Source organism: Mirounga angustirostris, unplaced genomic scaffold (assembly GCF_029215605.1).
Source record: "Mirounga angustirostris isolate CCGP_5_RB_7025 unplaced genomic scaffold, mMirAng1.0.hap1 SCAF_14, whole genome shotgun sequence".
NCBI lineage: Eukaryota > Metazoa > Chordata > Mammalia > Carnivora > Phocidae > Mirounga > Mirounga angustirostris.
In genome coordinates this window covers 80,536,847-80,563,887 of record NW_026991722.1, presented here as the reverse complement: position 1 = coordinate 80,563,887, position 27,041 = coordinate 80,536,847, and the positions used below count along the sequence as shown (strand labels likewise).

The 27,041-nt window shown below is 49.3% G+C and overlaps 1 protein-coding gene across 1 annotated transcript in view; it reads left to right on the top strand.

Annotated features, from left to right (window-relative positions):
- KSR2 (kinase suppressor of ras 2) overlaps positions 1 to 27,041 on the top strand; it is a 467,494-nt gene that overhangs the window by 342,985 nt on the left and 97,468 nt on the right. The window contains exons 11-15 of the mRNA XM_064577689.1: positions 2,408 to 2,477; positions 6,005 to 6,088; positions 22,659 to 22,726; positions 24,549 to 24,625; positions 25,625 to 25,789. Coding sequence (XP_064433759.1) covers positions 2,408 to 2,477; positions 6,005 to 6,088; positions 22,659 to 22,726; positions 24,549 to 24,625; positions 25,625 to 25,789 — 464 coding nt within the window. The remainder of the gene's footprint in view (positions 1 to 2,407; positions 2,478 to 6,004; positions 6,089 to 22,658; positions 22,727 to 24,548; positions 24,626 to 25,624; positions 25,790 to 27,041) is intronic.

The window sequence follows — 27,041 nt, the reverse complement described above, 5'->3', positions numbered from 1 at the left end:
AGTTTTGTAGATTCCCCACGAGGAGGCTGTGTATCTGAGCTAACTAACGCTTTCTCTCCAGCCCAGCTGTCCCATCTGCACCTGCCCTGCGCTGGAGAAAGCATTTTAAGGAGTTCACAAGTAGCATCCGTCGTCCTAAATCAGATTTAAGTCCCCAAAGGAGCTGGGAATGGAAAGAATGCTCTCTTTCGCTCTTTTTTAAAATCGTTTTTTCTTTGTCTTTTTTGTTTCCCTTGGAAACTGAAACAAGTGGCAAAATGGCTTGGATTGGGTGACATTTAGCTTTTAGTTAAACTGGAGGAAATTCCACCAGCTATGATGCTGATTGATATATCATGCTGTTTCTTGCGTGGCTTTTCTCTGCCCTTCGGGCCTGGAAAATCACTAGCTCTCCCAGAAAGGGTCCCACCTTTACAAGGGCAGAATTGGGGTTCTGGAAACAGCTTTCAGATGGCTGTTAACAGTGTCATTAGACAGAAGAGAGAAGAATGGGTTGGGGTTTAAATGCTCCCTGATCAGTTCAGCTCCCAGTGAACACACCACTCCGGAACAATGGCTGTGAAAAATGGGGTAGGTGTGTGTTTGTAGCTCTGAAAACAGGCAGCTGGCTCCATCTATCTGGCCTGAGAAAGGAGAGCTGGTGTGTGGGTTGGCCACTGGCTTCCTGTCTCCCTCGCTGGTGGAGATCTCACACGCGGCGCGGCTTCACTTCTGCTGTTGTTTCACACCTCCTTGGGGCCCTCGAGGTGGTGGAGTGAAGGTGGCGGCTGGTGCTCAGCATCTGCGGGAGAAGTCCCAGAACTCAGACAGAGGTGGAGTGATAGCAGAGGTCCCTGGGATTTAGCTTAAGGCATGAAAGGAAAGACCAGATGGGGACAGGCACCCAGTCTTAAGTCTGTGTGATTTATTGTTTCTTCCTCATTCCCATTCATCCATCAATCTATCTATCTATCCATCCGTACATACATCTACCCACCTATCAATTCATCCACCCCCTCCATTCATCAATCCATCCATCCATCTGCCCATCTACCATTCCAACCACCTACCTACCCACCTATCCATCTACCTACTCATTTATCTTTCCATCCAACTTATCCAACCACTTGTCCACCCAACTATCCAAATATTCATCCACCCATCCATCCACCCATCCACCCATCCACCTACCAATCCATGTATCCATCCATCCATCCATTCATCCAACCACCCACCTACCCATCTGTCCATCTACCCACTCATCTGACCATCCACCCACCTATCCAAACATTCATCCATCCATCCTTCCATCCACTCACTTACCAGTCCATTTACCCATCCATCTATCCATCCATCCACTCACTCTTCCATTTGCTACTCAATCCATCCACTTATTTATTTATTTATTTATTTATTTATTTATTTATTTTAGAGAGAAGTGGGGCAGAGGGAGAGGGAGAGAGAATCTTAAGCAGGCTCCACGCCCAGCACGGAGCCTGACATGGGGCTTGATCTCACAACCCTGAGATCATGACCTGAGCTGAAATCAAGACTCAGACACTTAACTGACTGAGCCACCCAGCCGGTCCTCCGTCCACTTATTTTAACATGAGTTTAGATGGTATGTGGTTGGACATATTTTAAATAATTACTGACAATATACAGAAAGTGATATTAGTTTTCAATATAGAGTGTGCTTTTAAAATAAGTGTATTTAAACAAACAAAAAGAGTTAACTTAATATAGTAAGTAAATAACTTTATGGGCCATACGGGACATGACAAAACTGGGAAAGTGGCCCCCACTTTCACACCCCAGATGATGTGATGGGCAGTGAGGGGGGCTGGGTCTGCTGGACTCACGGGAGGCTCCGCCTTGCTTTGTGGTTCTCTGAGGACATGCATGCCTGGCATTTGGAATCTACCGCGTTAGAACTTTGCACACAAGGGCATGTGCTCTAGAGTCTCTCAAGTCTGGATTCACAGCTGCTCTGCAGCCTCCAAGGTGTATGACCTTGTACCAATGATTTCCTTGCTCCAAGCCTCAATTGTGTTGTCTGTAGGGTGGGGATGCTAACAACCCCCTTCTTTTGGGTCGTTTTGAGCATGTAACAAGCTAAAGCATGTGAGTCACTTGCCACATGCCTGGCACACACTAAGCACGCCATAAATGGAAGCAGTGCTCATTTTTATTCTTTCCACAGCTGGCTTCTTTCAAGGCACTCCCTGGCTGCCCTACCCAGGGGAACTTGCTTCAGTCAAAGTAACACATGTTAAACCGGTGTTCCGTTTGGCTTTGGTTTAGCGAATGCTGGTGGTGGTCACTGAAGCCAGCGAGGCTCCCTCTTCCTTCCAGGGCTCGGCTGGAGCCCGCCCCATCCTCTGACTTTCTGTGTAACCGGCTCTTCTCCTCTCTTCTCTCCCTGCAGACACACTGTCCGTGCCGCGCTGGTCCCCGCAGATCCCTCGCAGAGACCTTGGCAACTCCATCAAGCACAGGTAGGCTGGATTCCCGTGGGCATCAGTGCCTGCCTCCCAGCACAGTGAAGGCTGGGATCTCTGGCCGCCGGAGTGGGAAAGGCTGGGCAGATATTCTGCTCAGCCTCCGGTATCACCAGGCCCCTCTCTCCTCTGCCAAGTGAACCCTCATTGTGGCATCTTATTAACCTTGGCCCTTGTAAAATCAGCATATAATGGTTAAAAGCCAGGGCTTTGGATTCCGACTTTCCTGTGTTCCAATCCTAGCTAGTAAAGCTTTGCAACCTTGAGGAAGTTACTTAACCTCTCTGAGGCTCAGTTTTCTCATCAGATAATTCTGCCTACCCATAGGTGTGTCATGAGGATCAAATGAGATAATATATGTCAAGTGCCAAGCAAAGGGCGCATAATAATCACTCAGTAAACGGTATCATTGTCAAGACAAAGGCTTTTTACATCCTAATTTTTGGCTCTCTCCACCCAGAAGACGGGATTGCATACTGCACTCATACTGAACTCCGCTGAGGTGTAGGTCAGTCCAGAGCTCCAGCCTTGTTGGGTCCATGGACATAAGCTCCCCAGGGGTACACCTGTCCTTTCGGGAAGGAGACTTGGACCTACTAAACATCCCTTATAAGAAGTTCTTTAACTTTCCAGATTTAACTTTCTACATTTTATGTCATTATCTTCACAGTCTCCTCACAAGCTCAGTGGGGTAAGTAGCCCAAGTGTGGTCATGTCCCTTTGACAGATAGGGAAACTGAGGCCCTGCACGATTAAGTGATGGGCCTACAAGCTAATTGACCTCCACACTCTGTGTTCTTTGGACACTGCTCTCAGAGTCTTCTTTGTACGGAGGCCTCTGGGAACTAGCTGAGGGACCTGTTCACTCATTCACGGATTCTCTGTGCTGGTATTTGTAGGGCATTTCTGTGCCTGGGAAGCAGCACCGCGCAAGACCTAGGGCCTGTGCCCTTGGGGAGCTCGCGGTCCGGTGGAGGGCTAGACGGCTAACAGACCGCGACAGTATGTGCGAGCGGGGCTACAAGCGGGAGCGGTGTCAGGGGTAGACACATCCATCGCCATGGGGGCGGGAATGAGCACACTCTCCTGGAATGGCACCTCGTCAACAGTTGTTGAAAGAAACGTGTTGACACGATAGTTGTTAAGACTCAAATGAGGAAACGGTAGAGGAAGCAGTGAGAAATACGTGATACACGCGTCAATGGTCAGGCAGGGAGATGCGGGGAGTAAAGCATCAAAAAGAAGGGCCTTTTCTGTTTGCTTTCCCACTTGCCCCCGGCTCAGTTCCACCCCTGAATTGGTCCCGCCTCTGGATTGGCCACACCTCTGGCTCAGCTCCACCCCTGGATTGGTCCCGCCTCCAGGATTGGCCCTACCCCTGGCGCAGCTCCACCTCCGAATTCGCCACACCCCTAGCTCAGCTCCACCCCTGAATTGGTCCCTCCTCTGGGTTGGCCACACCCCTGGCTCAGCTCCACCCCTGAATTGGTCCCTCCTCTGGATTGGCCACACCCCTGGCTCAGCTCCACCCCTGAATTGGTCCCACCTCTGGATTGGCCACACCCCTGGCTCAGCTCCACCCCTGGATTGGTCCCGCCTTCAGGATTGGCCCTACCCCTGGCGCAGCTCCACCTCTGAATTGGCCACACCCCTGGCTCAACTCCGCCTCTGGATTGGCCACACCCCTAGCTCAGCTCCACCCTTGAATTTGTCCTGCCTCTGGCTCAGCTCCGCTCCTGGATTGGCCATACTCCTGACTCAGCTCCACCTCTGGATTGACCCCATATCTGGCTCAGCTCCACCGTGGGTTGGCTACACCCCTGCTTAGCTCCATCCTGTATTGGCCACACCCCTGGTCGGCTTCACCCCTGGATTGACCCTGCCCCTAGCTCATTGACCCTGCCCCTAGCTCAACCTTGCCTTCTGGCTCAGCCTCATCCCGCGGCTCTAGCAACCTGGTGTTAGATCTGATGGTACCTCATATTGAAATACTGATTCCCAAAGGAAGGATGGTGATCTTGGGCATCAGGAATGTCTTCTTAGAGGAGCCGGGACTTGGGATGCCCTGTTACTCTTTTGTCTCACGCTACGTTTCTCCCCGGGCTCCATGCCAGGCGGAGGAGACCTAGACTCACCCCAGCCTTGGTGAAGAAATGAAATTAAAATCCCATTCCATCCACTGTCCTCAGAGTCACTTCAGCCAGAGCTCAGGAGGAGAGAGAGCTGATCCCAGAGATGGGAGAGGACTGGAAAGGAAAAGAGAACTCTAGGCTACAAGGCACATGCTGCCTGCCCTCTGTCCCCACACTACTGGCTGGAGGGGGGGTGGGGAACCACGAGCCTATTCTGTTCATTCCCAAGAGCTGCCAAATGGCACAAAGTAGGCCTTGCCAAACTTGCTGGCCCCGTGGAAGGGGCAGAAAAAGACTGAACCACCCCCCTAGTCCAGAACTGGAGAGGGAGTTTCCTTAGTTGCAAGAGTCTCTGTTCCGAATATTGCTATTTGCTTCAATATGCAGGCTTTGGGCTGCGGCTGGTCCCACTTGGAGGGTGACTGACCCAAATCAAGCACGTTGGTACAGCAGAGGGATGCAACCTTGCCCTCAAAATTCTCAAGCACCAAGTTACATAATCACTTCTGATTTTCATTTTGACACTCAGAGGCAGTGGAGATTAGATACAACTCCTGCAGAAGGTAGCAAAAATTGAAAATGAAAATTAACTCTGACCCGGCAACCTTCAATACTTTTCTGGGGCCAGCCCCACTGCCTCGTGGTATCTCTTGGGGGAAGAAAGCACCCCAGCAGCAGCGGGAGCCCCGGGGAAGTTAACGTAATGCACCTCTGTTCCTGCTGGTTCCTGCTTCCTAGCTATCCGAGCTGTCCAAACTGCCTTGCGTTTGCAGCAAGCGGTGGTGACGGGGGAGGAAGATGAGCTTACTGTCTGCAAGGGCTTTCACTTTGGGGACTCTGCTTCTCAAGTTTGAGGCCTCAGCTCTTCTGAGGGGAGGGGGAGGCCCCCATCAAAGCTCCCCAGATGATGTGATGGGCAGTGAGGGGGGCCTGGGTCTGCTGGACTCATGGGAGGCTCCGCCTTGCTTTGTGGTTCTCTGAGGACAGTTCTAGCCTCATCCATCGCTCTGTCCCAGAACTGAATTTGGCATATAGCCGGCCACCAGGCAGGACTTGTTGAATTAATGAAGGACTGTCACGGATGTCCAGGTAATAATAAAGTCACAACCCAGTTGAGTGAGCCCTTACTATGTGCCAGGCAGTGTGAGGCCCTTGACGAGCATGGCCTGTTGGGTCCTCCCAGCAACCTGTGACGTTGGTTATCATCCCCAACCTGCAGATAGGGAGACTGAGGCTCCAGTGGTCTGAACAACTTGATGAAGTCACACATCTTGGAAGAAGCAAGACTAGAATCCAGGGCCTGTGTGCTTACCCTTTAAGCGGCTCATCCTTCTAGAGATAGCCCTGTCACCACCACCTTGCCCTTGAACGTTTTCTGTCTCTTTTCCACAGGTTTTCCACCAAGTACTGGATGTCTCAGACGTGCACCGTCTGTGGGAAAGGAATGCTTTTTGGCCTCAAGTGTAAAAATTGCAAGTAAGTGGCTGCATTCAGAAATGTTTTCCTGGTGCCTGATGTCCATGAGAACCATGCTGGGCTTTGAAAGAGCTTACAGAAGTTTGGTTTCTTGGTTCTTGGGAGGATCGCTTGCTCCATGTTTCAGAACCGTGTCTTAAGTGAACCTCTGCCTCTGGGCAAGGGGCCAAGGGGAGCAATTCGGAGTAAGAACCAGAGCTGATGGATGGTGTGGGAAATGTAGCACGCTGTCTGCGGAGGCCCAGTGATATTTGCATATTCGTAGCATCTAAGATTAGGGGTTGGCACACCTTTTGTCTAGTTGACCAGATAGTAAATACTTTAGGCTCTGTGGACCCGAGGGTCTCTGTTACAACTACTCAGCGCTACCACGTGGCTGAAGAGACAATATGCCAAAAAACGGGTGTGACACATTTATTTATTCCAATAACACCTTATTTACAAAAATACGCTGTGGGCTGGCTTTGGCTCCTCAGCTGTGGTTTGCCAATTCCTGAGTTAGAATTTGTAAAGTCTTTTCTTCCTTTATTTTTTTCTCCTCCGAGGGAGTTATTCTGATTCTCCCCATTTTACAGGCGTGAAAGCTGAGTCTTGGCCAGGATAAGCCCCCTGCCTGAGGTCACACAGCCCTGACCCCGAACTCCTCTCCCCTCTGTGGCATCATGTTGGTCTCCAGCTCTGGTTAGGAAGGCTCGGCCACGCAAAGCTCCCCCACTCACACGTACCCATGCCAGTTCATGGCCGGCAAAAGGCGGGGAAGTAGGAGAAAAAATGTGATGTCCAACATGGACTCTGGAGTCAGACTAAGATGGGTTCAAATCCTGGCTCTGGTCCGTTCTAGCTGTGTGACCTTGGGCAAGTCACCTCACATTTCTGTTCCTCATTGTTTTTTGTTTTTAATCTGCATGAAAGGAATAATCATCATACCTGGCTGATGCGGTGATTAGCATCCAATGAATCAGCACTCAAGGACACAGCATGGCGCCAGGCTCAGAGTTCTGTCCTCTGTCAGAGGTCTCAAATGCCTTTCTGCCTGGCCTCCCTTGCTCCTTCCATAAACGTGTGTGAAATACCTCTCTGGCCCGATTCCTATAAGATTGTCAATAACATTTAACTGTATCTCAGAGTGACACATGGAAGTAGCTCTGTCTTCTTCATAGGAACCATTCTTAAAAAGAATGTAGGAATCCCTCTTTCCTTGTCCAGCCCAGGTGGGCAACTCCCCTTTGGGCTCCTTCTGGCCCCCCTGCATCCCTGCCCCTTGGTGGGAGGGGACAGCAGCGGTGGTGAGCGCTCACTACCCCCCCCACCCCCCGCCTGGGTGTCTCACCTGAGTAACAGAGGTAAGGCTGAGCTCCCTTCCCTCCTGGAGTTGGGGAGGATTAATGAGTTCCAACCCTAAGAGGCCATAAGCTCCCAGGCATGAGGGGCCGTGGGAAGAAATGACCCAGCATTACCATTTGGAGGCCTGCATCCCCATCTTGGTCTTCCCTAGACCCTGGCTCTCAGGTGAGCCCTCGGGATGGTGACCCCTGGCTTTCTGACTCCGAGAGGCTCGAGGCCGGACCCTCGGGTCCACGTGAAGGCTGTCTGATATTCCCCACACACCAGCTGCTCTGGGGCCTGTCTCACCCGGGTGTAGTCACACCATGTTCTGAGGGGAAGAGGCAGCTCTCACATCCTCACACCTGCCCAGCAGAGGCTTTGAAGTCAGGTAATTAGGTGACAGGGACGCAGCCAGGAGTCAGTGAGGCTGAACACTTCCTGAGCCGTTTTAATTTTCAGCCCTAGAGGCGGAACTCTGAGGCGGCCTTTGCTCTTGCTCTCTGTTCTAGAAGTAATGAACAAAGACTCAGATCCTGCCAGGGGTTGGGGGAGGGATGGAGTCCTGGGGGAGAAGCACAGGCTTTGGAAGCAGCCAGAACTGAGTGTGAGTCCCAGCTCCACTGCATTCTCTGTATGAGCTTGAGCCAGCGACTTGTCAGTCATCTCGGGGCTCCGTTTTCCAATCTGCAAAGTGGGTGTGATGCTGGCCCCCTCCATAGGCCTGTGGGAAGGAGCCAATGAAATGTTCTCACCCCAGGTGACCATGTTCTGTCAAAGAACATCCATCCTCACTCCACCTTGTGCAGAAATGGCTCCTGGTGTGTAAGAAGCAGAATTCAGGCCATGGTTGGATTGCACTGTTGATCTCACCAATTTGCTCAGCTCTTAGAGAAGCTTCCAGAACGGAAGAACTATAGACTCAGCAGAGTCTATAGTTGCTATGAAGATCCAGCATGCTTCCAGTTTTTTTTTTTTTTTTAAGATTTTATTTATTTATTTGAGAGAGAGAGAATGAGAGAGAACACATGAGAGGGGGGAGGGTCAGAGGGAGAAGCAGACTCCCTGCCGAGCAGGGAGCCCGATGCGGGACTCGATCCCGGGACTCCAGGATCATGACCCGAGCTGAAGGCAGACGCTTAACGACTGAGCCACCCAGGCGCCCGGAAGCAGCTTTTTAGAAAAAAAAAAACAACTGTTCATTTGCTCAGCTGTTTATTGAGAACCTACTATGGGCCAGGCGCAGTTCTAGACAGAAGGGAAATCACAGTGACTAAAACACACAAGACTCCTGCCTTCATGGAACTTACATGCTAGGGGAGGGGAGGGACAATAAACAAACCAGTGAAATAGATCATCTCTCTGTTCAGAGGATGCTAAGTGCGAAGGAGAACAAAGCACTGAAGAGAGGAAGTGCCATGATACAGGTCATTTCTTGTGGTTCTGAATCATCCCAGAGGCATAGGTTTGAATCTGCTCTGAAGACGATGACTTTTTTTTTTTTTTTTTTGAAACCTAAAGCATCGCTGGTTCTGTTATCGCCAGAAACTCCTTGGGTGAAAAGGATTGGATTGGACCCATGCGACTCCACATGTGGTCCCTGGACCAGCAGCATCAGCATCACCTGCAAGCTGGCTAGAAATGCAGACTCTCAGACTCTGCCCAGACCTGCTGTATCAGAATCTGCATTTTAAGATTGTCCTGGTGATTCTTGTACACATTAAGGTTTGAGAAGCACTTCTCTGAGTGATCTCCAAATTCCTTTTAGAGAGGATTTTCTTTGTCTATATCAGGAGTCTCAAACTCGAGTATGCATCAGAATCCCCTGGAGAGTTTGTTAAAACACAGATTCCTGGGCATGGCCCAGAGTCTCTGATGCAGCAGGTCTTGGGTGGAGCCCTAGAATTTGGAGTTCCCAGGTGATGCTGATGCTGCTGGTCCTGGGAGCACATTTTGAGAAGCACTACTCTACAAAGAAGTAGTAGTTTAACAAAATCAAACTTTATTTTCCAGCCTGATGTTTCAGTATATGAGGTTTGTTTTGGGGGGTTTTGTTGGGTTTTTTTGTTTGTTGTTGTTGTTGTTTTTTTTTATTTTTTTGGTTTAGGGTTTTTTTGTTTTTGTTTTTTTGTTGGGTTTTTTTTTGTTTTTTTTTTTTTTTTGGTTTTTACAGACTGGTCATTTTTGCTAACTATTTTGTAAGCTTTTGTGTTATTTCATTTCTTGGCCTCATTCTGTAAACTTGAGTCTTATTCATCATCATCTCTCCAGTACATTCATCCAGTAAATATTTGTGTGATAAGCCAAAAGGATAAGGCATGATTGGAACCCGGGGTTGTAGGTCAGACACACACCTGCATTTGAACCCTGACTCTGCTACTAACAGCTGGGTGTGACTACTTCTGAGCCCCATTTCTTCTTCTGTTGAAAGAGGAAAATAATATCTACCTCACTAGATTGTTAAAAAAAAAACAAAACCCACAAACAGAAACAAACAAAAAAACCCTAAGTGAGGTAAGTAAGGTAAAATGCTCAGCCCAGTACCTGGTGCATTATGAGAACATCATACACTAAAGCTAATACTGTTACTAACTTTATGGATTAATTTTGGGGTACCCCCCCACCCAGGAAGCCAGGATACTTGGGAACGTCTAACCCCCTTTCCTCCTCCTTCGGCTTAATGGCCACTTCCTCCGGAATTATCATCAGCTGTCTTGTTGGCGTTCTGAATAGAGAGATTAGCGAACTAATAGGAAATTATGCTCAGAAAGCAATTTGCAGTTATCTAAATTGAGGACTTTTCATCTAATAGGTTCATGAGCACGGAATGGAGTTTCGTTCTAAGTGGTTGGATGTCAGCACAATCCACGTATTGTCTAATGACTGTGGATTCAGCTGCAGGAAGATGCTGATGGGTTTCCCAGCTCTTGGTCATGCATTATCTGCATCTTTCCTCCTTTTCGGGGTCTTTCCACAGGTTTCTGCAGAGCTGAGGTCTGGGTCCTAGGAAACCTGTCCACCCCTATCTGCATTTCTTGCAGGAAAGTGCACGGTGGTGAATTTGGGTGGCTTGTGCTCTTGGAAACAAGTTTGAACCAAGGGGTTTTTTTTTGTTTTTTTGTTTTTTAACTGCAGGGACTGCGTGTGGAAAGGAGGGGACATCTTCCAAAACTGCCAGTGGAGAAGCATTTGAATTGTTTGTCTCTTGTGTGTGTTTTAGCCCCCTTACCCCAATCTGTTTTTAGAGTGTGCTATGGTTCTGGTTAGGGTCAGCTTAAACCAGAGACATGGTTGGGTTGCTTAAAATTGTCTGAGCCTCTCCCAAGACTTCCAGGCCCAGACGCAGGGGATAGGGCCTCGAAACCTCCATTTTTAATAAGCCTCCCAGAGGATTCAGATTTGCACTGAAGTGTTAAGTGAGGAACATGGATCTAGAAGGGGGAGGTGAACCAGGTAGGTTAATTATTACTGCAGGGAGAGGTGCCCAGGCTACACCGGGCTGGCTGGGGGGATACATCATGCACATCAGGGGAGGCCCTCCTGGTAGCCTTTGAAGTCTTGAGGGAGGAGTGGGAATTAGCTAAGTGGAGCAGGGGGAAAGGTGTTCTGGGTGAGGACACGGCACGGGCAAAGCTTGGATCAGGGCTTAGACGGACTTGAGCATACTGCGCAGTTGCGCGTACTGGGCAGGGCGCGGGGTCCCGAGAACGCCCAGTCTGCCCTGCAGCTGCAGTACCAGGCCCTGCCGCTCTGACTCATGGGCGCTGCTCCCTGTGGTTCCGGGCCTGGGAAGTAGGGACCGCTCGCTCCCCCTCCAGCCCCATTCCCTGGGCGCTGGAGCTGTCATCTTGCTGGAGGGTGTCGGTTTCCAAGGGCAAGGCCTTGGGGAGGACAATGCTGGTGTCAGGGTGGCCTTTCCTTCTGGCAGTCAAGTGGGAGGCAGAAGCCAGGGGTTCTGACGTTCTCCGAGTCACCTGCTCTTACAGCCTGAGACGGGAGGGGCTTGGGTGTCAGAATGCCTTGCAGCTGCTAAGACTCATTTTTCTTGAAGACCAGGGAGGAGTACTCACTCCCCTACTTTGAAGACAGGATGATGAAGCTAGTGACCACAGAGCACCACCTTCCCCCATCCATGTATGTCTGGATGTCCTGCTCATATTCCCAGTGACCTCGTTTACCAGCGGCTGTGGGCGCCGCTGCTAACAGCTCAAACATGAGACCTCCCCTGGAGGTTTGCTCTTGGGGGATTGCAGCCGCCTCACCCCGAGGTGCCTGGGAGGAAGCCTCCCCCTCCCCCACTGGCTCAGAGCCGGGCACTCGCTGGGGCAGGTGTTACAGAAGGCCAGCTTGCTTGCCTCAGGGCAGACACCCTTTGTGGTCCAATTCACAGTCTAGAGCCCCAGAAGGATCAGGCTGAGACTAGAGTCACTTGAAACTGCATCTTTGCTTAGCTTCTCCCCCATTTCCTATCCAGCTCCCCCTACAATGGAATCAGTCTCTCTTGGAGAACTCCCTCCATATATTGCTCACGAGAACATCCATCTCAAGATCTGCATCAAGGGAACCCAACTTGGTTGTTTTACCATAAAATGACAGCAGGATGCACACCCTGAAGCCAGAGAGAGCTGAGTTCGGGTCCTGGCTCGGCCACTTCCCAGCTATGTGATTCTGGGGAAGTTTCTAAACCTCTCTGAGATAAAATGAGGCTGAACCATTCGTGTGATGTGATAAGACATGTGAGTGCACGGATCACATTATGGCTTGGGGATTCCCTCAAATCAGAATCTTTCAATAAATCGTTAGCATTTTTTAGTTGTAGAAACTGATTTTCTATTAATGCAAAGTAGGAAGAGAAACCTACTACTTGCTAAATCACCTCCCTGGGTTAATACGTGGTCAAAGTTCCGGAAAATTTAGCACATTCTCTCTTTTTCTGTAGCGATTCTTCCCCATTTGTCTTTTGGGATTTTCTGAACCATCCTGCTTCTTAGGGGACATGTTCAAGCATTTATATCAACATTTCTCAACCTCGGCACTGTTGAAATTTGGGTCCCAATAATTCTTTGTCTGGGTGGCTGTCCTGGGCGTTGCAGGATGCTGAGCAGCATGGCTGGCTCCCCCCACCAGATGCCAGGAGCACCCCCAACACACACACACGGACACACACCCCATCCCAGTTGTGACAACCAAAAGTGTCCCCAGACATTGCCAGATCTTCCCAGGGGGAGCAAAGTTGCCCTTGGTGGAGAACAGCTGGTATATATAACGAATCAGTCACTGCCCACCAGTGGGACTGAGGTAGACATTATTCAGTTCTAGAGGGTCAGCGTTAGAATGCCATTACTGAAATAGTCAACAAAGTGATCAAACATCTCAGTGTGCCTGGGACTTTCTGGGGGTTAGCACTGAAAGTCCCATGTCCCAGGCGACCCAGGTAGGTCGGGGCAGATCTCTGCAAGTAGAAACATTTCATATGTTCCAATCTAGGTCACTGCCCACTTCAGTAGGGGTGAGACCCATAAGTATTTCCTTGGAAAGGTAAAGAGAGAGCTGGGAAAACTGAGATAAGCAGCACAGGATTTCCACTTTATTCCAGTGTTTGGAAGCCCTTTATGTACATCCTTCCTCCTACCTTCAGTAGCCTGGCTGGGCATGCTTGCACTTACTTCTTTTTCTGTAAGCTGTCACTTTGTTAATTTTCATTTAAATGAGCCGTGCACTCCTCTATCCAGTTTTGCTCTGTTACTGGATCTTTTTAACTTGGCTTTTCTGCGCTTCTTGGTTCCTTTCTTGCCCCGTATGTTCTCCTAACCTGTGTTTCTGCTTCAAAACACAATGTTTTATCTGAAAATGTCCTGGCTTTGTACAGTGACTCCAGCCACAGGTGATGCGCTAGCTAGAAGTGCGAAATAAGCCATGGTTGGTTTGAGCGACTGGCTGCGCTAATTTTCCCCACCCTGGAAAAACTGGGGAGATGATCAGCACTGATGTCACAGCTGCTGCAAAGTTCCTGGACGCTTCAGGAATTTGTACAACACACAGGATATTGGCAGGATATAATTATGAGCATGCATTTCAGAGATCACCAGCTTAAAGCCTGAACTTACTTTTCCATTAATAGAAACATTTCTGTTTTTGCAACAATCATAATGGGAATTTGTGGTCCCTTATATGAGTTTTTACCTATTATATGCAAAACTTTGGGTCCAGTTACAGTTGTTAGGGGAAGGAGGGTTATAATTCTACTGGATGCCAAGGTGGGCATTGAATGTGATGATGATGGTGCCGATGATATCATGTATTAAGGGCTTACTAAGTGCTGGACATTTTGCTAAACACTTTTCATGCATGATCTCATGTAACTCTTGCAACAACCATGGAAGGTAGGGTCTGTTCATCCCCATTTTATAGATGATGAAACGGAAATTCTCCCAATAAGTAGATCTGCTCATCGAACCACCAGTATCTCTGATTCAAGATCCCAGACTCTTAATCACTTTGCAAAGGGCCAGTCACGTAGTAGGCCAGCCACAAAGGGTAGCCCCCACTCAGCTTCTCCTTGAATCAAAGAGGCAGAATGGAAGATGAACATCTGTTCTCAACCTGACCCTGGACCAGAGCTGATCATCTTTTCCTCCTCCTTCCCCAGCCTGCTGTCCTGTCCCCGATTTCTTGAGCTGAAAGATGGCCAACTGGTCTTTGTGTTTTGATGAGCACCTCCAAGTCCTGGGAGCCAAGAAAACTCTGTGGTCACTTTGTCCTCTCTTGGGGAAAGTTGCAGGATGCGAAGGGGGACATCTCCAACAGCTAATAAATGCACAGCTTTCCTGCGCTGTATTCTCTTACAAAGAGAAGTGCTGGGTTTTCCTAAATATTGTTCATTATTTTGCTGGAGCTTGCAGTATGATTTATATGTTAACACTCCCCACCAACTTTGTTCGTTTCTGTTGTTGGGGTTTTTTTTTTTCTAACCCAGTCGTAGGCCAAAGAGCTCAGCCTCACTGAGTTGTCAGCAGGGAGGGGAAGAAGTGTTTTGATATCCTCCACTGAGAGCATATGGGGGCATTTCTAGAAGCATCAGCTCAAATGAGAGACCACAGGGGAACCAAGATGAGACAAAACTGCTCAGTTGGGGTATTCAATGAAACAAGCCCCACGGTAAAGGGGGCAATGATTTGGTTTAGTGATTTTGCGAGAAGCCTTGAGGAGCACTTAATGCCGTGACCTGGGAAAAAGAAAACAGAGGCAGGAAGTCAGAGAGATAATGAGTGAGGGATGCTCTTGAATTGTAGCTATCTGCTGCCAGAGGGGAGGCTTTCCAAAATGCTGATCTAGCCTTCACCTCCCTGTTTAAAATCCTTCCTTGGTTCTCTCTTGCTCTCAGGGCAAATCCAGGCTCACAATGATACACAGCACCATCCCTTGCTCATCTGTCCTTCCAGCCCTCTCACGATCTCCCTCCTCACACCCAGAGCTCCAGCTTCATTGAGCTGTCTACCCCTGCGGCAGGCTTCCTGCCCACTAATCAACACATCTTTGAACTGCCTTTTATTGCTCCTGCCTGGATCTCTTTTGCGCACTTCGGCTAGCTCCCATTTATCCTTCAGGCTCAGTTCAGTTGCCACTTCCTACAGGAAGCCCTCCTGGACTTCCCTCAGGTCCAAAGCGCCACACCCTGTCCTCTACCGTCATTCCATATAACATAACTATGTTGTATTGGGCTACGTACCTGTCTGTCTCTCTGACCGGGACTTTAAACTGGTTGAGGGTAGGGCTGTGTCTATGCTGTTCACTCTTTGTACCTCCAGAGTTAGCACATACGTACTTGGCACATAGAAAGTGCTCAGTAAACATTTGTTGGTGGCATAGATCTCCAAAGGAACTTCAGGAGGGAAAGTGGTTCTTGCCAACCCAAGGCCCCGAGAACCCAGTTCCGGTCCACCGGGGGATCCTTTTAGGAGGCAGCTCTGAGACACTGGGATGAGTAGAGAGATGTTCATGCTTAAAATAGTTAAGGGATGGGTTCACATACCTGGATGGCGAGCTCCATGCTAAATATTTGCAAGAGAGATGATTGAAGAAAGAATTCTTGCCCTGTCTTATGACACACAGCCAGGACCTCACACAGCAGGGGGAAGGCAATCATGTTTTGGGTGTGTGAATGAATGAATGATTCCCACTCTGCCCTTTACTGTCTGTCTGACTGGGCCGCTTACTGAGCCTCAGTCTTCCTGACTTTGAAATGGGCGTGATGGTATCCACCTTTCATGGTACTGTTGTTCAGAGCAAACACGTTATGCAAGAGCACCTGGCCCAAAGTTGGTGTTTCTTTAACGTTCTCTCCATCAGATGTTGGGGGCTGGGTTTTTATTTATTTATTTCTTTATTTATTATTATTATTTTTTTAAAAGATTTTATTTATTTATTTGAGAGAGAGGATGAGAGGAGAGAGCACATGAGAGGGGGGAGGGTCAGAGGGAGAAGCAGACTCCCTGCCGAGCAGGGAGCCCGATGCGGGACTCAATCCTGGGACTCCAGGATCATGACCTGAGCCGAAGGCAGTAGCTTAACCAACTGAGCCACCCAGGCGCCCGGGGGGCTGGGTTTTTAAAACACACCATTGGCCCTTGGGAAGGAAAGGCTGTGCCCTGCTCAGATGGATTGCCAAGCAAGCTGGTGTGGACAAGAGAAAGGTGGGCTTGGGGAGTTGGGCTGCTTGCAGCCAACTTCTCATAAATTGATTACAGTAGCTCAATGAACCATTTGAAATGGATGGGGGACTGTGTTCACCAGCAGGAGTCTTGCCCACCTCTTCAGGGAAGACTAGCATTCTGATCCCAGGGCTCTGGGCTCACATCTGCCCCACAGGGCTGCTGGGGCACATGACAAGTCCATTAAGGAAACAACAAAGCTGCTCCTAAAGGGGTCATATTTGTCCCCCACAGTTCCCCGGGCAAGGTCCATGCAAGTCTGATGTGCTTCTGGCCAAACCCTGTCCTGCCCTCACGTTGGGGGAGGGAGCGAGGGAGGGCAGCGAGAAGGGATGCAGACAGGGACACACCTGCATTTCATAAACGGCGGGGGATACCATTTGTAACAATGCAGGAATCATTTCAAGAAGCCTTTTGATAGAGGCCATTCACTCCCATACACCAGTGGTGTGGGATGGCTTTCCCACTGCCCTTCCTTCCTTTGTCTGTCCTTTTCTGTCCCTCCCTGTCTGTAGTGTTTATTCAGCATTTTTGCAAACCAGCCAGCAGACCAGGCATTGAAAGGGGCACAAGGAACGGGAGCTATAAAGATGAGGAAGACCCAGATCTTGCCCTCAAGCTAAATTCACATATTTAATTTTCAGATGGACAGGATGTCTCATTTAGCTAGCAGCTCCTCTGGGGAACGAGATATTCCATGTAAGCAACTTTTCTCGAGAACTGAAGCTTATCCTATTGGCTCTGAAAGTTAAAAAAAAAAGTTTAGGAGGTTCGCATGGCATCCTCTGTGTCCGCTCTAGTGTGTTTTAGTCCTGCCTAGAGAAACATTGACCTATTTGCTGCCTCAGTGGACCCCACTCAGGCTTTTTCTCGTTAGAACCTCATCACAGTTTTGCCGATGAGGAATCTGGCACTCAGCAAGGCAGACGGAGGTCCCCTTGGTGTGGGAAGGGCAGAACTGCGATTCAGGCTCAGGTTGGCTTTACTCAGAAGCCCAGGCTTCTCACCACTTCTGGAACCACATCTGACCTTTTCCTGGTGCCTGGTGTTGTTCAGAGTTACCATGCTAATACACGGAGCTCCTCCCGGCCACGTTTGATGGGGAGCTTCGTCCTGGGCAGTCAGCTGCGTCCACCCCACCCCTCCCTTTCCTCTGGGTGGAATGGAGCATCTGGAGAACCAAATTCATTAAGGGCAGTGTGCTGAGGACACACAAGGAACAAGGAGCAGAGGGCTTGGTATGAGAGCTTTGGGACAGGCCATGTTGGGTTTCAAAACTCCTTTAACCATCATGGTGTCCTGGCTAGGCTTGCCTCTTTCTAAAGACCTCAAAACAAGGATTCAAGGGCAAGTGGTTTATTTGCAAGGTGATCCAGGCCACACCATCAGGGGAGGAGGGGAGCAGGACAGGAAAGGGAAGGCAGCCAGTACTGGGTGTCTCGTAGGGCAAGTAAGGGTTCTGGGCAGCTGAGGTCCAGTCCCATGTCTGCGCACCTCTGAGTTGTCCCACCCAAGGGAGAAGAGACTGGAATAGTCCCCAGCCAGCTCCCACCCATGGGTGTTTCAAAGCACCAGGCATGGCAGCCAGCCCACAATTCAGCAAGAGGAAGGGTCTTAGGGGCTTGAGGGGAAAGCTACTGTACAAACTCGCAACAATAACAACCTACCCTAATAAAAATGAAAGTAGCTGCTATTTCAAGTGATTGTCCTAGGCACCCTGTTCACCTCACGTGATTAGTTTTCTCTGCAACAATGCAACGACAGATACTCTGTTTCTCTATAAAATACAGGTACTGTCTTTGCCCCCATTTTACAGATGAAGAAACTGTAGCTCAGAGTGGGTCAGCGACTTCCCCAGGTTGTCATGGCCAGGAAGAGGTGGTGTCAGGCTTTGAACCCAGATTCTTTCTCCACACGCTCCTGACCCCATTTCTCTTTTGGGGGGGAGGGGAGAATGCTGGAATTCTGGAAGATCTAAGCTTCTAGACATCTCTCATTTGGGAAGTAGAATATGTCCTCCTCCTAGGGTGGTTCTGGAGTGCCGGCATGCACTTGCCAAAAACCCACATTCCCAGCACAGACCAAATCAGAACCTCGGGGTGGAGGAGGGAAGCCAGCGGGGGGCGGCGGGGGGTGGGATCAGATTCGGAAGCAGGTGGTCGATCTTTCCAGCGTGTGGCCCTAGTTTGCTCTTCTGTGGGCAGTGAAAGGAAAAGTCTAATTTGAATGGAATCCTGTGTGTTTCCTGCTGGAAAAATGATTCTTTGTAAGTGGGGCATGGTGTGTCTGCCTTGTGCGAAACCCTCATCTCGATCCCTCTTCCCCGCCCCTCCAGGGTCTGTGTGATTTCAGCGCTAGGCTAATCCTGCCAACTCAATTAGCAGATCCTGGACATGTGGTGCTAGTTCTTGACGTACGAGCCTCCATGCAAAGGGTTAAGTGTCTTAGCATGAAAGACGGTTCTCTGGGCTTTTCTGCATGAGCAGTGGCTGTGGCCCCATCCCCAGGGCTGCCCTTTGAAATGCTTCCTGGAAGGGCAAGCGTTCCATCTCCCACCCTTTGGCCAGAGATGAAGGAAGGCTTTTCCACAACTGCAGAAGACAGGCAACAAGGGATCCTGGAGAGGAAAACACCAGGGGGAGGCAGGAGATGACCAAGGTCCCGGGAGGCTTTGCCTGCCCCCTCCTGGTTCGGGTGGGGTCCAGAGGTTTCGAGAAACTACTTGCCCCCGAATCAGAGTGCTGCCCATGAGGGCGAACAGGCTTCTTCACATCTGCACGTCCCCCTTCCAGCTGGGCTTGTTAGAGAAGACTCGTAGGCGGGAGAGGCAGAAAGGAAAAATTTCTTTCTGGAAGCTTCCAGGGTAGAACCAAGCTGTTTCAAACAGCAATGAGTGCACACACTTCTTGGTTCCATTCTCATTTGGCATCAGCAGATTCCCCAACTCAGGGCTTCCCAAGCATCAGTCTGACCTGTCACAGCTGTCCCGAGCCTCCCGTGGCCTCCCGGTGCCTCCACAATCAAATACAGACTCCTTGCCCCCGTTGCCGGGGCCCTGTCCGCGCCTTCCTCCCCTTCCTCGTGTCTTTATCACTTTGTTCTCTTTACCTCAGCCTCGTCAGCCTTTAACCTCTGACGCCTGACCCACCAAGCTTGTTCCTGCCCCCACATTTCTGCTCTGGCTTGAAGCTCTTCCCCTCCCACTCCCATACTCTCCATCCCATTTCCCCGTGTGATTTTTTTTCTCCTTCTCGCCACACCTGCAATGATCTGTCCTCTGTTTACGTGTGTTTTATCCCTGCCCATAAACATAGCGGCTTCACCTGCCCTGTCCCGGAGCCCAGTTAAGTGTTTTGCAGAATGATTGAGAGACTAGTTGTATATTCATCAGAACTTCCCATTGGGGTTTGGATGCAATATCCATGACCTCCATGGGGGCTGGGACCTTCCCTGTAGGTCAGAGAGTCTGTGGGCTTTAGAAAAGAAAAAGACAGGGGTGCCTGGGTGACTCAATCGGTTAAGCGTCTGCCTTCGGCTCAGATCATGATCCCAGGGTCCTGGGATCGAGCCCCTGCATCAGGCTCCCTGCTCAATGGGGAGTCTGCTTCTCCCCCTCTCTCTCCCCCTCCCCCTGTTTGTGCTCTCTTCTCTCTCTCCCTCTCTCAAATAAATAAAATCTTTTTAAAAAAAGGAAAAAGACACATTTGTGGTAAGGTGGGATTTTTATTATCCTCTGAAGTCCAGCAGCTGTAGGGGGAAGAGCCAGGTGACATCTTAGGCTTATCTCAAAGAAGGACCTTTTGATTTTGCTGGTTACAGATCCCAGGAAGCTTCCCGTTCATTCACTGCCACCCCCAAGATGTAAAGGAAGAAGAGTGGAGGTTTTGGAGGCATCTGCACACTGGTTAGAGCTGGGCTTGGGGCCTCTGTCTCTTACTGGCTATTTGACCTTCGGCAAGTTATCCGAATTTGCCGAGTCTCAGTTTTTCACTCCGTAAAATGGGGATAACAATAGTTGTTACTGTTTAGTGTTGTTACAAGGATTATATAAATTGTGTAAAGCCCCGGGGGGGCATTGCCTGGTACTTCACAAGCACTGTGTAAGTGAAAGCTCTTGTTCTCCTCTGAGTCACAGTGTCTTTGTGACATTCGTGACCGGTAGTACCTCTTACTGTTTTTCAACCAGTGAGACTTAGACTCTCGATGCCTAGAACTGCCACTTCTTTCTGACAATTCCAAATTATGTAAGCCAGCTTGTCCCTGTCTAATTCAGTCACTCGCTCACCACCCTGTCATGATTTGCTCATATTTGTGTGGCAGCCATACTTTTATTTATTTACTCCTTATGGCTTTAAAGATGAAAGTGTATCCTGTCACCATGAGTGGAAAATCAGCCTCACTTCCATTAATATGAGGCAACAGGAAAAAAAAAAAAAAAGATACTCAGATGGAAAAATACATTTATTAAATTGCCTGTCAATAGTGTCCCCTTTCCAAATCTGGGACTGCGGTTAGCATGTGGTAAAGAAATGTAAAGACATGTTAGCTCCAGGGCGCCTGGGTGGCTCAGATGGTTAAGCGTCTGCCTTCGGCTCAGGTCATGATCTCAGGGTCCTGGGATCGAGTCCCGCATCGGGCTTCCTGCTCCTTGGGAGCCTGCTTCTCCCTCTGCCTCTCTCTCTCTCTCTCTCATGAATAAATAAATAAAATCTTTAAAAAAAAAAAAAAAAGACATGTTAGCTCCAGAAACCTTCTCCCGGATGCAAAGTGAAGGCGAATTGGAGACAGGCTAATGATGTTCTTGCGGCGTGATTCGGCACTGTTTCTTGCATCCCTCCTTGCTTCCCCTCTGCACTCCAAGGGGCCCCAGGTCTAACTTTTCCATCTCAGAGAGGAATCCAGTGCCCTACCAGGGCTGCGAGACTGAAGACAAGAAAAATTGGGGAAACGTGCGTAGACATTCCAAAACAATCAACGAGACCGGTGGTTCTCACACCTGAGCACGTATCAGACTCGGGTAGAGGGCTTGTTAAAACAGGTTACTGCATTTCAGCTCTGAGTCTCAGCTTCATCAGATCTGGGGTGCGGGGGCCCAGAAGATGCATTCCTGAAAAGTTCCAAGCCCACTGGTGCTGATGCTGCCGGTCCTGGGACTGCACTTTGAGAACCACTGAGCGAGACTAATGGGGGGAGTCAAAGTTGAGTCTATGACTGGACATTCAAATCATTGTTAGAGAGAACTATCAAATCCCTGGAGGGCAAGAAGATTGAGGGCAAATCTAAAGCTCCCACCTCTCGGTATAGAGTTTTTTAATATGAAACCTCTAAGCAGGCTATGGGTGCCTTCTGGCAAGAATGTCAGCTGTTGGAAGTGAAGCTGGCTTGCACAAAAATGATAAGGGAACCCAAAGGGATGCGCACAGGGCACCAATAGCATCTGCCACAGTGTGTATTCTTCCGACTGACATAAACTCTAAAGGAAAAAGACAAAGCCGGGTCACAATTAGTTGGGTTTTTTTTTTTTTTTTTTAATCCTTTGGAAGCCTGGCAACTCTTTGGGGAAGAGCAAGGTGACATTGTCTCAAAGGAGAACATTTTGACTGTAAACTCTTCATACCTCTAAAACTGAATACCCGTCACCAATCTCATCCTAAATGGAAGCCTTGCTTAGCTGTCTCCTGTTGCTTAAGCCTTTGAGAAAAATGAGAGGCTGCCTTTGGCACCACCGATCCAAGTTTTCTGCCAGGAAAGCTCAGTTAATTTGTTTTTCTATCTGTAAAATGGGAATGATAATAATATCCGTTGTGTAAGGCTGTTATAAATATCCAATAACATAACATTTGTATTATGTTTAGTACAATGGCTGGCAGATGAGTCTACAAGTAAACAGTGGATGGTTATTAGGATTGGGTGATGATGATGATGATGATGATGAAGAAGATAAAAAATACAGACTGTGGCTCAGTCAGTTAAGTGTCCAACTCTTGATTTTGGCTCAGATCATGATCTCAGGGTCATGAGATCAAGCCCTGTGTTGGGCTCAGAGCCTGCTTAAGATTCTCTCTCTCTCTCTCCCTCTCTCTCTGCCCCTCCCCTATCCCCTCACTCTCGCACACTCTCACTCTCTCTAAAACAAAAAAGAAAAAAATAGAGACTGAAGGGCAAAAATATCTTTCTTTTTTTTTCAAAAATATCTTTCAGAGCATAAAGTCTAAGTGGACACAGTTGGTGAAGGAGTTGCTACCCAACCTGGACCACCCAGGTCTGGCCTTGGAGAGTGAAATGACAACAGACTTTCTCCAGAGTTAATTTCCTAGGTGTCAAGGAAATACTTTAGCTGCCCCGTCTCATCTCATATTTTGGTATCCACAGCTTCCAGAGCTTTCTAAACCACCAGGGCATCCCTTCAATCCATCCATCCATCCATCCATCCCTCCACTCATCTATCCACTCATCCATCCACTCATCCCTCCCCATCCATCCATCCATCCATCCACCCACCCATCTCTCCATCCTTCTCTCTCTTTCTCTCTCAGATTAAAGTGCCACAACAAATGCACCAAAGAAGCCCCTCCCTGTCATCTCCTGATCATCCACCGAGGAGGTAAGTATTTAACACTTGCTACCCTAGGGGTAGGCTGGGGTGGGGGCTCCTGCAGATCCTTGGAGATAGCTGTCCCATCCAGGCCATTTCTGGGTACCTCTTAATCCCCTGATACTTGCCTATTTTTTTCCCCTCTGACACTCTTCTTCCTGACATCTGTCTCCTTCATCCATCTCCAGTGCCTGTTCTCCCTCTTCCTTGCCCCTCTGCTGGTCTCTCTGATACTTTAGCCCCCAGATTTGTCTCCCCCTTCCTAAGTCTTTTTCTCTCATTCTTGTCTGCTCTCCTAATTTCCACTCTCCTCTCTTTTCCCCCAATCTCATTGCTTTTCCTTCACACTTAGAAAGAGTGCTGGTTTGAGTGTTCCCCATGATGTGCTCTTTAGACTCAATCATTTGGCCCTGCAGAGGTGGGTGTGGGGAGGGGTCGGGCTTGGGTTTCTGGGTATGGGCCATCTGTGTTCTGTCCCCTGGGGCCCTGGGAGTGTCTGGGCCAAACTGTCCAAGCCAGCTACTCTTGGGAGAGCCACTGCCAGCCTTTTACCTTGGGGAGAGAGAAAAAAAAAAAGCAAGACCAATTGAGTGCAAAGGAAAGACTGGAAAGAAAGCCTTTGTCTTGCCTGCCAAGGACTCAATAGGAAGAATCTCCTTGGAAAACCTTGCAGGCTAGCTTTCAAAATAGTTCCCCTGACTCTTGTCTCATGGTGTAGTTATCGCTGACTTCTATTACCTGTTCTGCAATTCATTCACCGGGGGACCCTCTAGGTCTGTGTTCTTCAATACAGCAGTTGCTAACCACATCTGACTATTTAAATTTAGATTAGCTTAAATGAAATAAAAGTAAAAATTCAATTACTCTGCCACACCAGCCACATTTCAAGGGCTCAGTAGCCACGGGTGCCTACCACACTGGATACTGCAGATAACCAACACTTTCCTCATGGCTGAAAGTTCTCTTGGGTATCACTGGTCCCTACCTTTGCTATTCAAAGTGCAGTCCGTGGACTGGCAACAATGGAATCCCCTGGGAGCGGTGGCATTCGACATGCACAGTTTCTGGCCCCACCCTAGACCTACTGAAGCAGAATCTGCATCTTTCACAGCATCTGTGGGCCGTTCCTCTGCCCGTTCAAGTTAAGAAGCAAGTTTCTAGAGTAGAAGTTGCCATCTCAGGTGCCACTAGGGCCAAGCAAGGATCCGAAATGAGAGAAGGTCATATGAAGCTATGCGAAGTGGAGAGGGGGCCCAGGCACTGTCTAGAGAGGACAGCCGCCCCACCAGTGATGGAGGCAATGTGGACCTGCTCTGCGTTTTTCTTGCGGTTCAAAGAAAAGTTGTATTAAGATGCTAGCAACTTACTAAGTTTTAAAATTCTTGCTGGCCAATTCCCTGTCACCCTCCATCTATAGGTTGGATGGAGCCTTGGAGGCAACGTCGCAGTATACAACCTGCTGATCTGGGACAGAGTCCCTCCTGGTCCCTGCTGTGTCCTGCCCAGCTCCCCTGGCCTTAGTCAGTGTAGGATCTGGGGAATCTGCCCAGTTTTAGAATGAACTCAAGGGAAATGTAAAGAAGGAAGCAATGTGCAGCCAAAATCCTGGGATGTGTTCCAAAGCCCAGGGGTGTTGGTTTTTGATGATCTTTGCACTGCTTACCTCCACGAGGAGAGGAAATTGCAAGTAAAGGAAGTCTTCAGCCCTTTAGCCTCTTCCCACCCACATCCTTAATTAAGAACCATCTGTTCCTTGCACAACTGTATACACTCAAGGAGGCTATTTTTAAACCTGAATTCTCACAGCTCTTGAGCCCTTGTCTTGGGTCAGTGTCACTGGAGAAATTCCTCTCCGTAGTGGACTCTGCTGGAGCCCAACTCCCATGTGGAGACCAGAACCAGCCTGCTGTATGGCGACCGGCTTTCGGAGGCTGACATCTGAAGAAGGGCTCCCTCCCCCACCCACCTTCATAGCCATGCCCCCTTCGCTCAAAGCTCAAAGGCAGCAGGTGCCTGTACATTCGAAAGCAATGGATCTTTCCAGAAGTCCGCCAGCTTCTTGCTTCCCCCTCGCCACCTCCCCACCCTTGTTGATAGGAAGTTTAAAATATAGTTGGTTTCCATGGAGATGGCAGCTCAGGCTAAGCAGAGAAATTAAATCCCTGGGTCAGTGCAAAGCTTTAACTTTTCCACCAATGCCCCACACCCTGTGCAATAAAAACAGCTAACAAGTAACTCTGCCAAGCATCAAATTTGAATTTGAGCTTCTCAATTTGCCCCTCCCCATGGTCCCTATAAGTAGTAGTAATAACAGAGGGGTAACTGGAAGAGGAGCTTGGATAGTGTGGTTTGGATCAGCAAGCATTTATTTAGCGTTAGCTATGAGCCCAGCTTTTTGTATGCCTTCAGGGATGATATTGAGGAGAGGTCTGGACATACTAAGCCTTCCTTTCCGGGGTCCCGGTGGCCTTATTTAAGACACATGTGTTTTGACATGCAACAGGCTCCTCAGGCATGAGAAATCCCACAAGTAGCAAAGGAGGATCCCAACACAAAAGTTAGATGGGGGCAGGGACAGATGACCATTCTGAGCTTGTCCATTGATTGCAGACCATAACGAATCAGGAACCTCTTGTATTTCAAAGGAGGGTCGAGTCTGAAATGAACCCCAGTGTGAAACAATTATGGTATTGAAAACAACCTGATAGCTTCAGTTTTATTATTAAAATTTCTAATTGACAAGTTATTCATTGACACTATAAAAATTTCAGAAACCAGAGAACACCTGATCTTACTACCATGACAGAGGACTATCATTTTTGGAGAATTCCCTCTTGCTCCTGGGGGGCGGGCCTTCGGGGTGGGGTCTGAGCTCTGCTTTCCTGGCCTAGCCGTATAAAACCAAAGTGGTACTTAAATTCCCAAATTGCTGTTTTTACCCCTACGGATCCAGCAAGGTTAGTCCGAACAGAGTCCGTCCCGTGTGACATCAACAACCCTCTACGAAAGCCACCCCGGTATTCGGACCTGCACATCAGCCAGACGCTCCCCAAAACCAACAAAATCAGCAAGGTGAGGCTGGGGTCCTGCTGGGTCTGGGCATGCTGGGGCCCACCGCTGCCAGGGAGGGGTGGGGGCGGGGCTTGCACGGATGGCTCTGAGAACCGTCACCTCCCAGCCCACCTGGGCTCTCCTCCTTCCGTGTGGTTTGTGTCAAGTAAAGCTTGGGGGGCAGCCAGCCATCAGTGGAGAGTCAGTGTGCCAGAAATCTGATTTAGAGAGAGAGCACACAGAAGTGAGAATGAATGAGCCTGTCAAGGAGGGGGCAGTAGGGAGCACAGGAGAGCCTGAGCAGGGTCCTTAGTGGTCCAGACCCCTCCTTTTTTGCTCTGTGAGATGTTCCACCATCTGCCAGGATTAACTTCGCAGATGGTTCTGGGCTGACACAGCTGTTGAATCAGACCACCAAGAGATGGGGGGGTGTCTATTTCTGAGCTCCTGCTGGAGACTTGGTGGATGGATACATGGGGGTCTGAGGCTCTGAGCCTCAGCCAGTTTGATTGGCTTCTGGCTGCTCCTCACATAGTGGTCACCAGTGAGGCTCTCTGTGCATCTTTCTCTCCACTGTGGTGTGGAAATTTCCAGTGTGATTTCCACATCCTGTGTTTGGCCTGTTGATTGGACTGCATCAGAACTATCCCAGGGAGACTTGCAGCCTTACGGTAGGAGGCAAAGGCTGCATCCTGCACATGCCAACACGTGATTTCTCAAGCTCCCCAGTGCTTTTGTGCATTATGTGGAAAGTGCGTAAAGTGTAGATCAACCCAAGCCCATGGGAAGTCACCACTTGTTCAGGACCCAGAGGAGCATCCAGATGGCTGAGTGACCTCTCACTGGCAAGACTCAGTCTCACTTCTCTGCATCAGCTGGAGAGAGCATTGGTCCCTCCCCAGCCCACCCTCCACACAGCAGCCGGAGTAATTCCTAATGAACATAATTTGAATCCTGCCCCTTCTGCTTAAAAACCAACCAGTGGCTTTCTACTGCATTTAGAAAACAAATCAGGCTCCTTACTGCAGACCACAAGGCCATGTGTAATTTGGCCCCTTGCTCCATCTCTGACCTCCCTTTGCATGCCTCCCCACCAAAGCCCATATGTTCTTTCTCGAGCATGCTGTCACCCACCGTTTTTACTACTAGCTCTCAGCCATTCACCATCTGGCTCCTTGTGGCATCATATAAGCAGTTGAGAGCTTGGCCTCTGAAGTCAGGTGAACCTTGCTGTCGACCTCGGCTTCCCCCACTTATTAGCTTTGAGACTCTG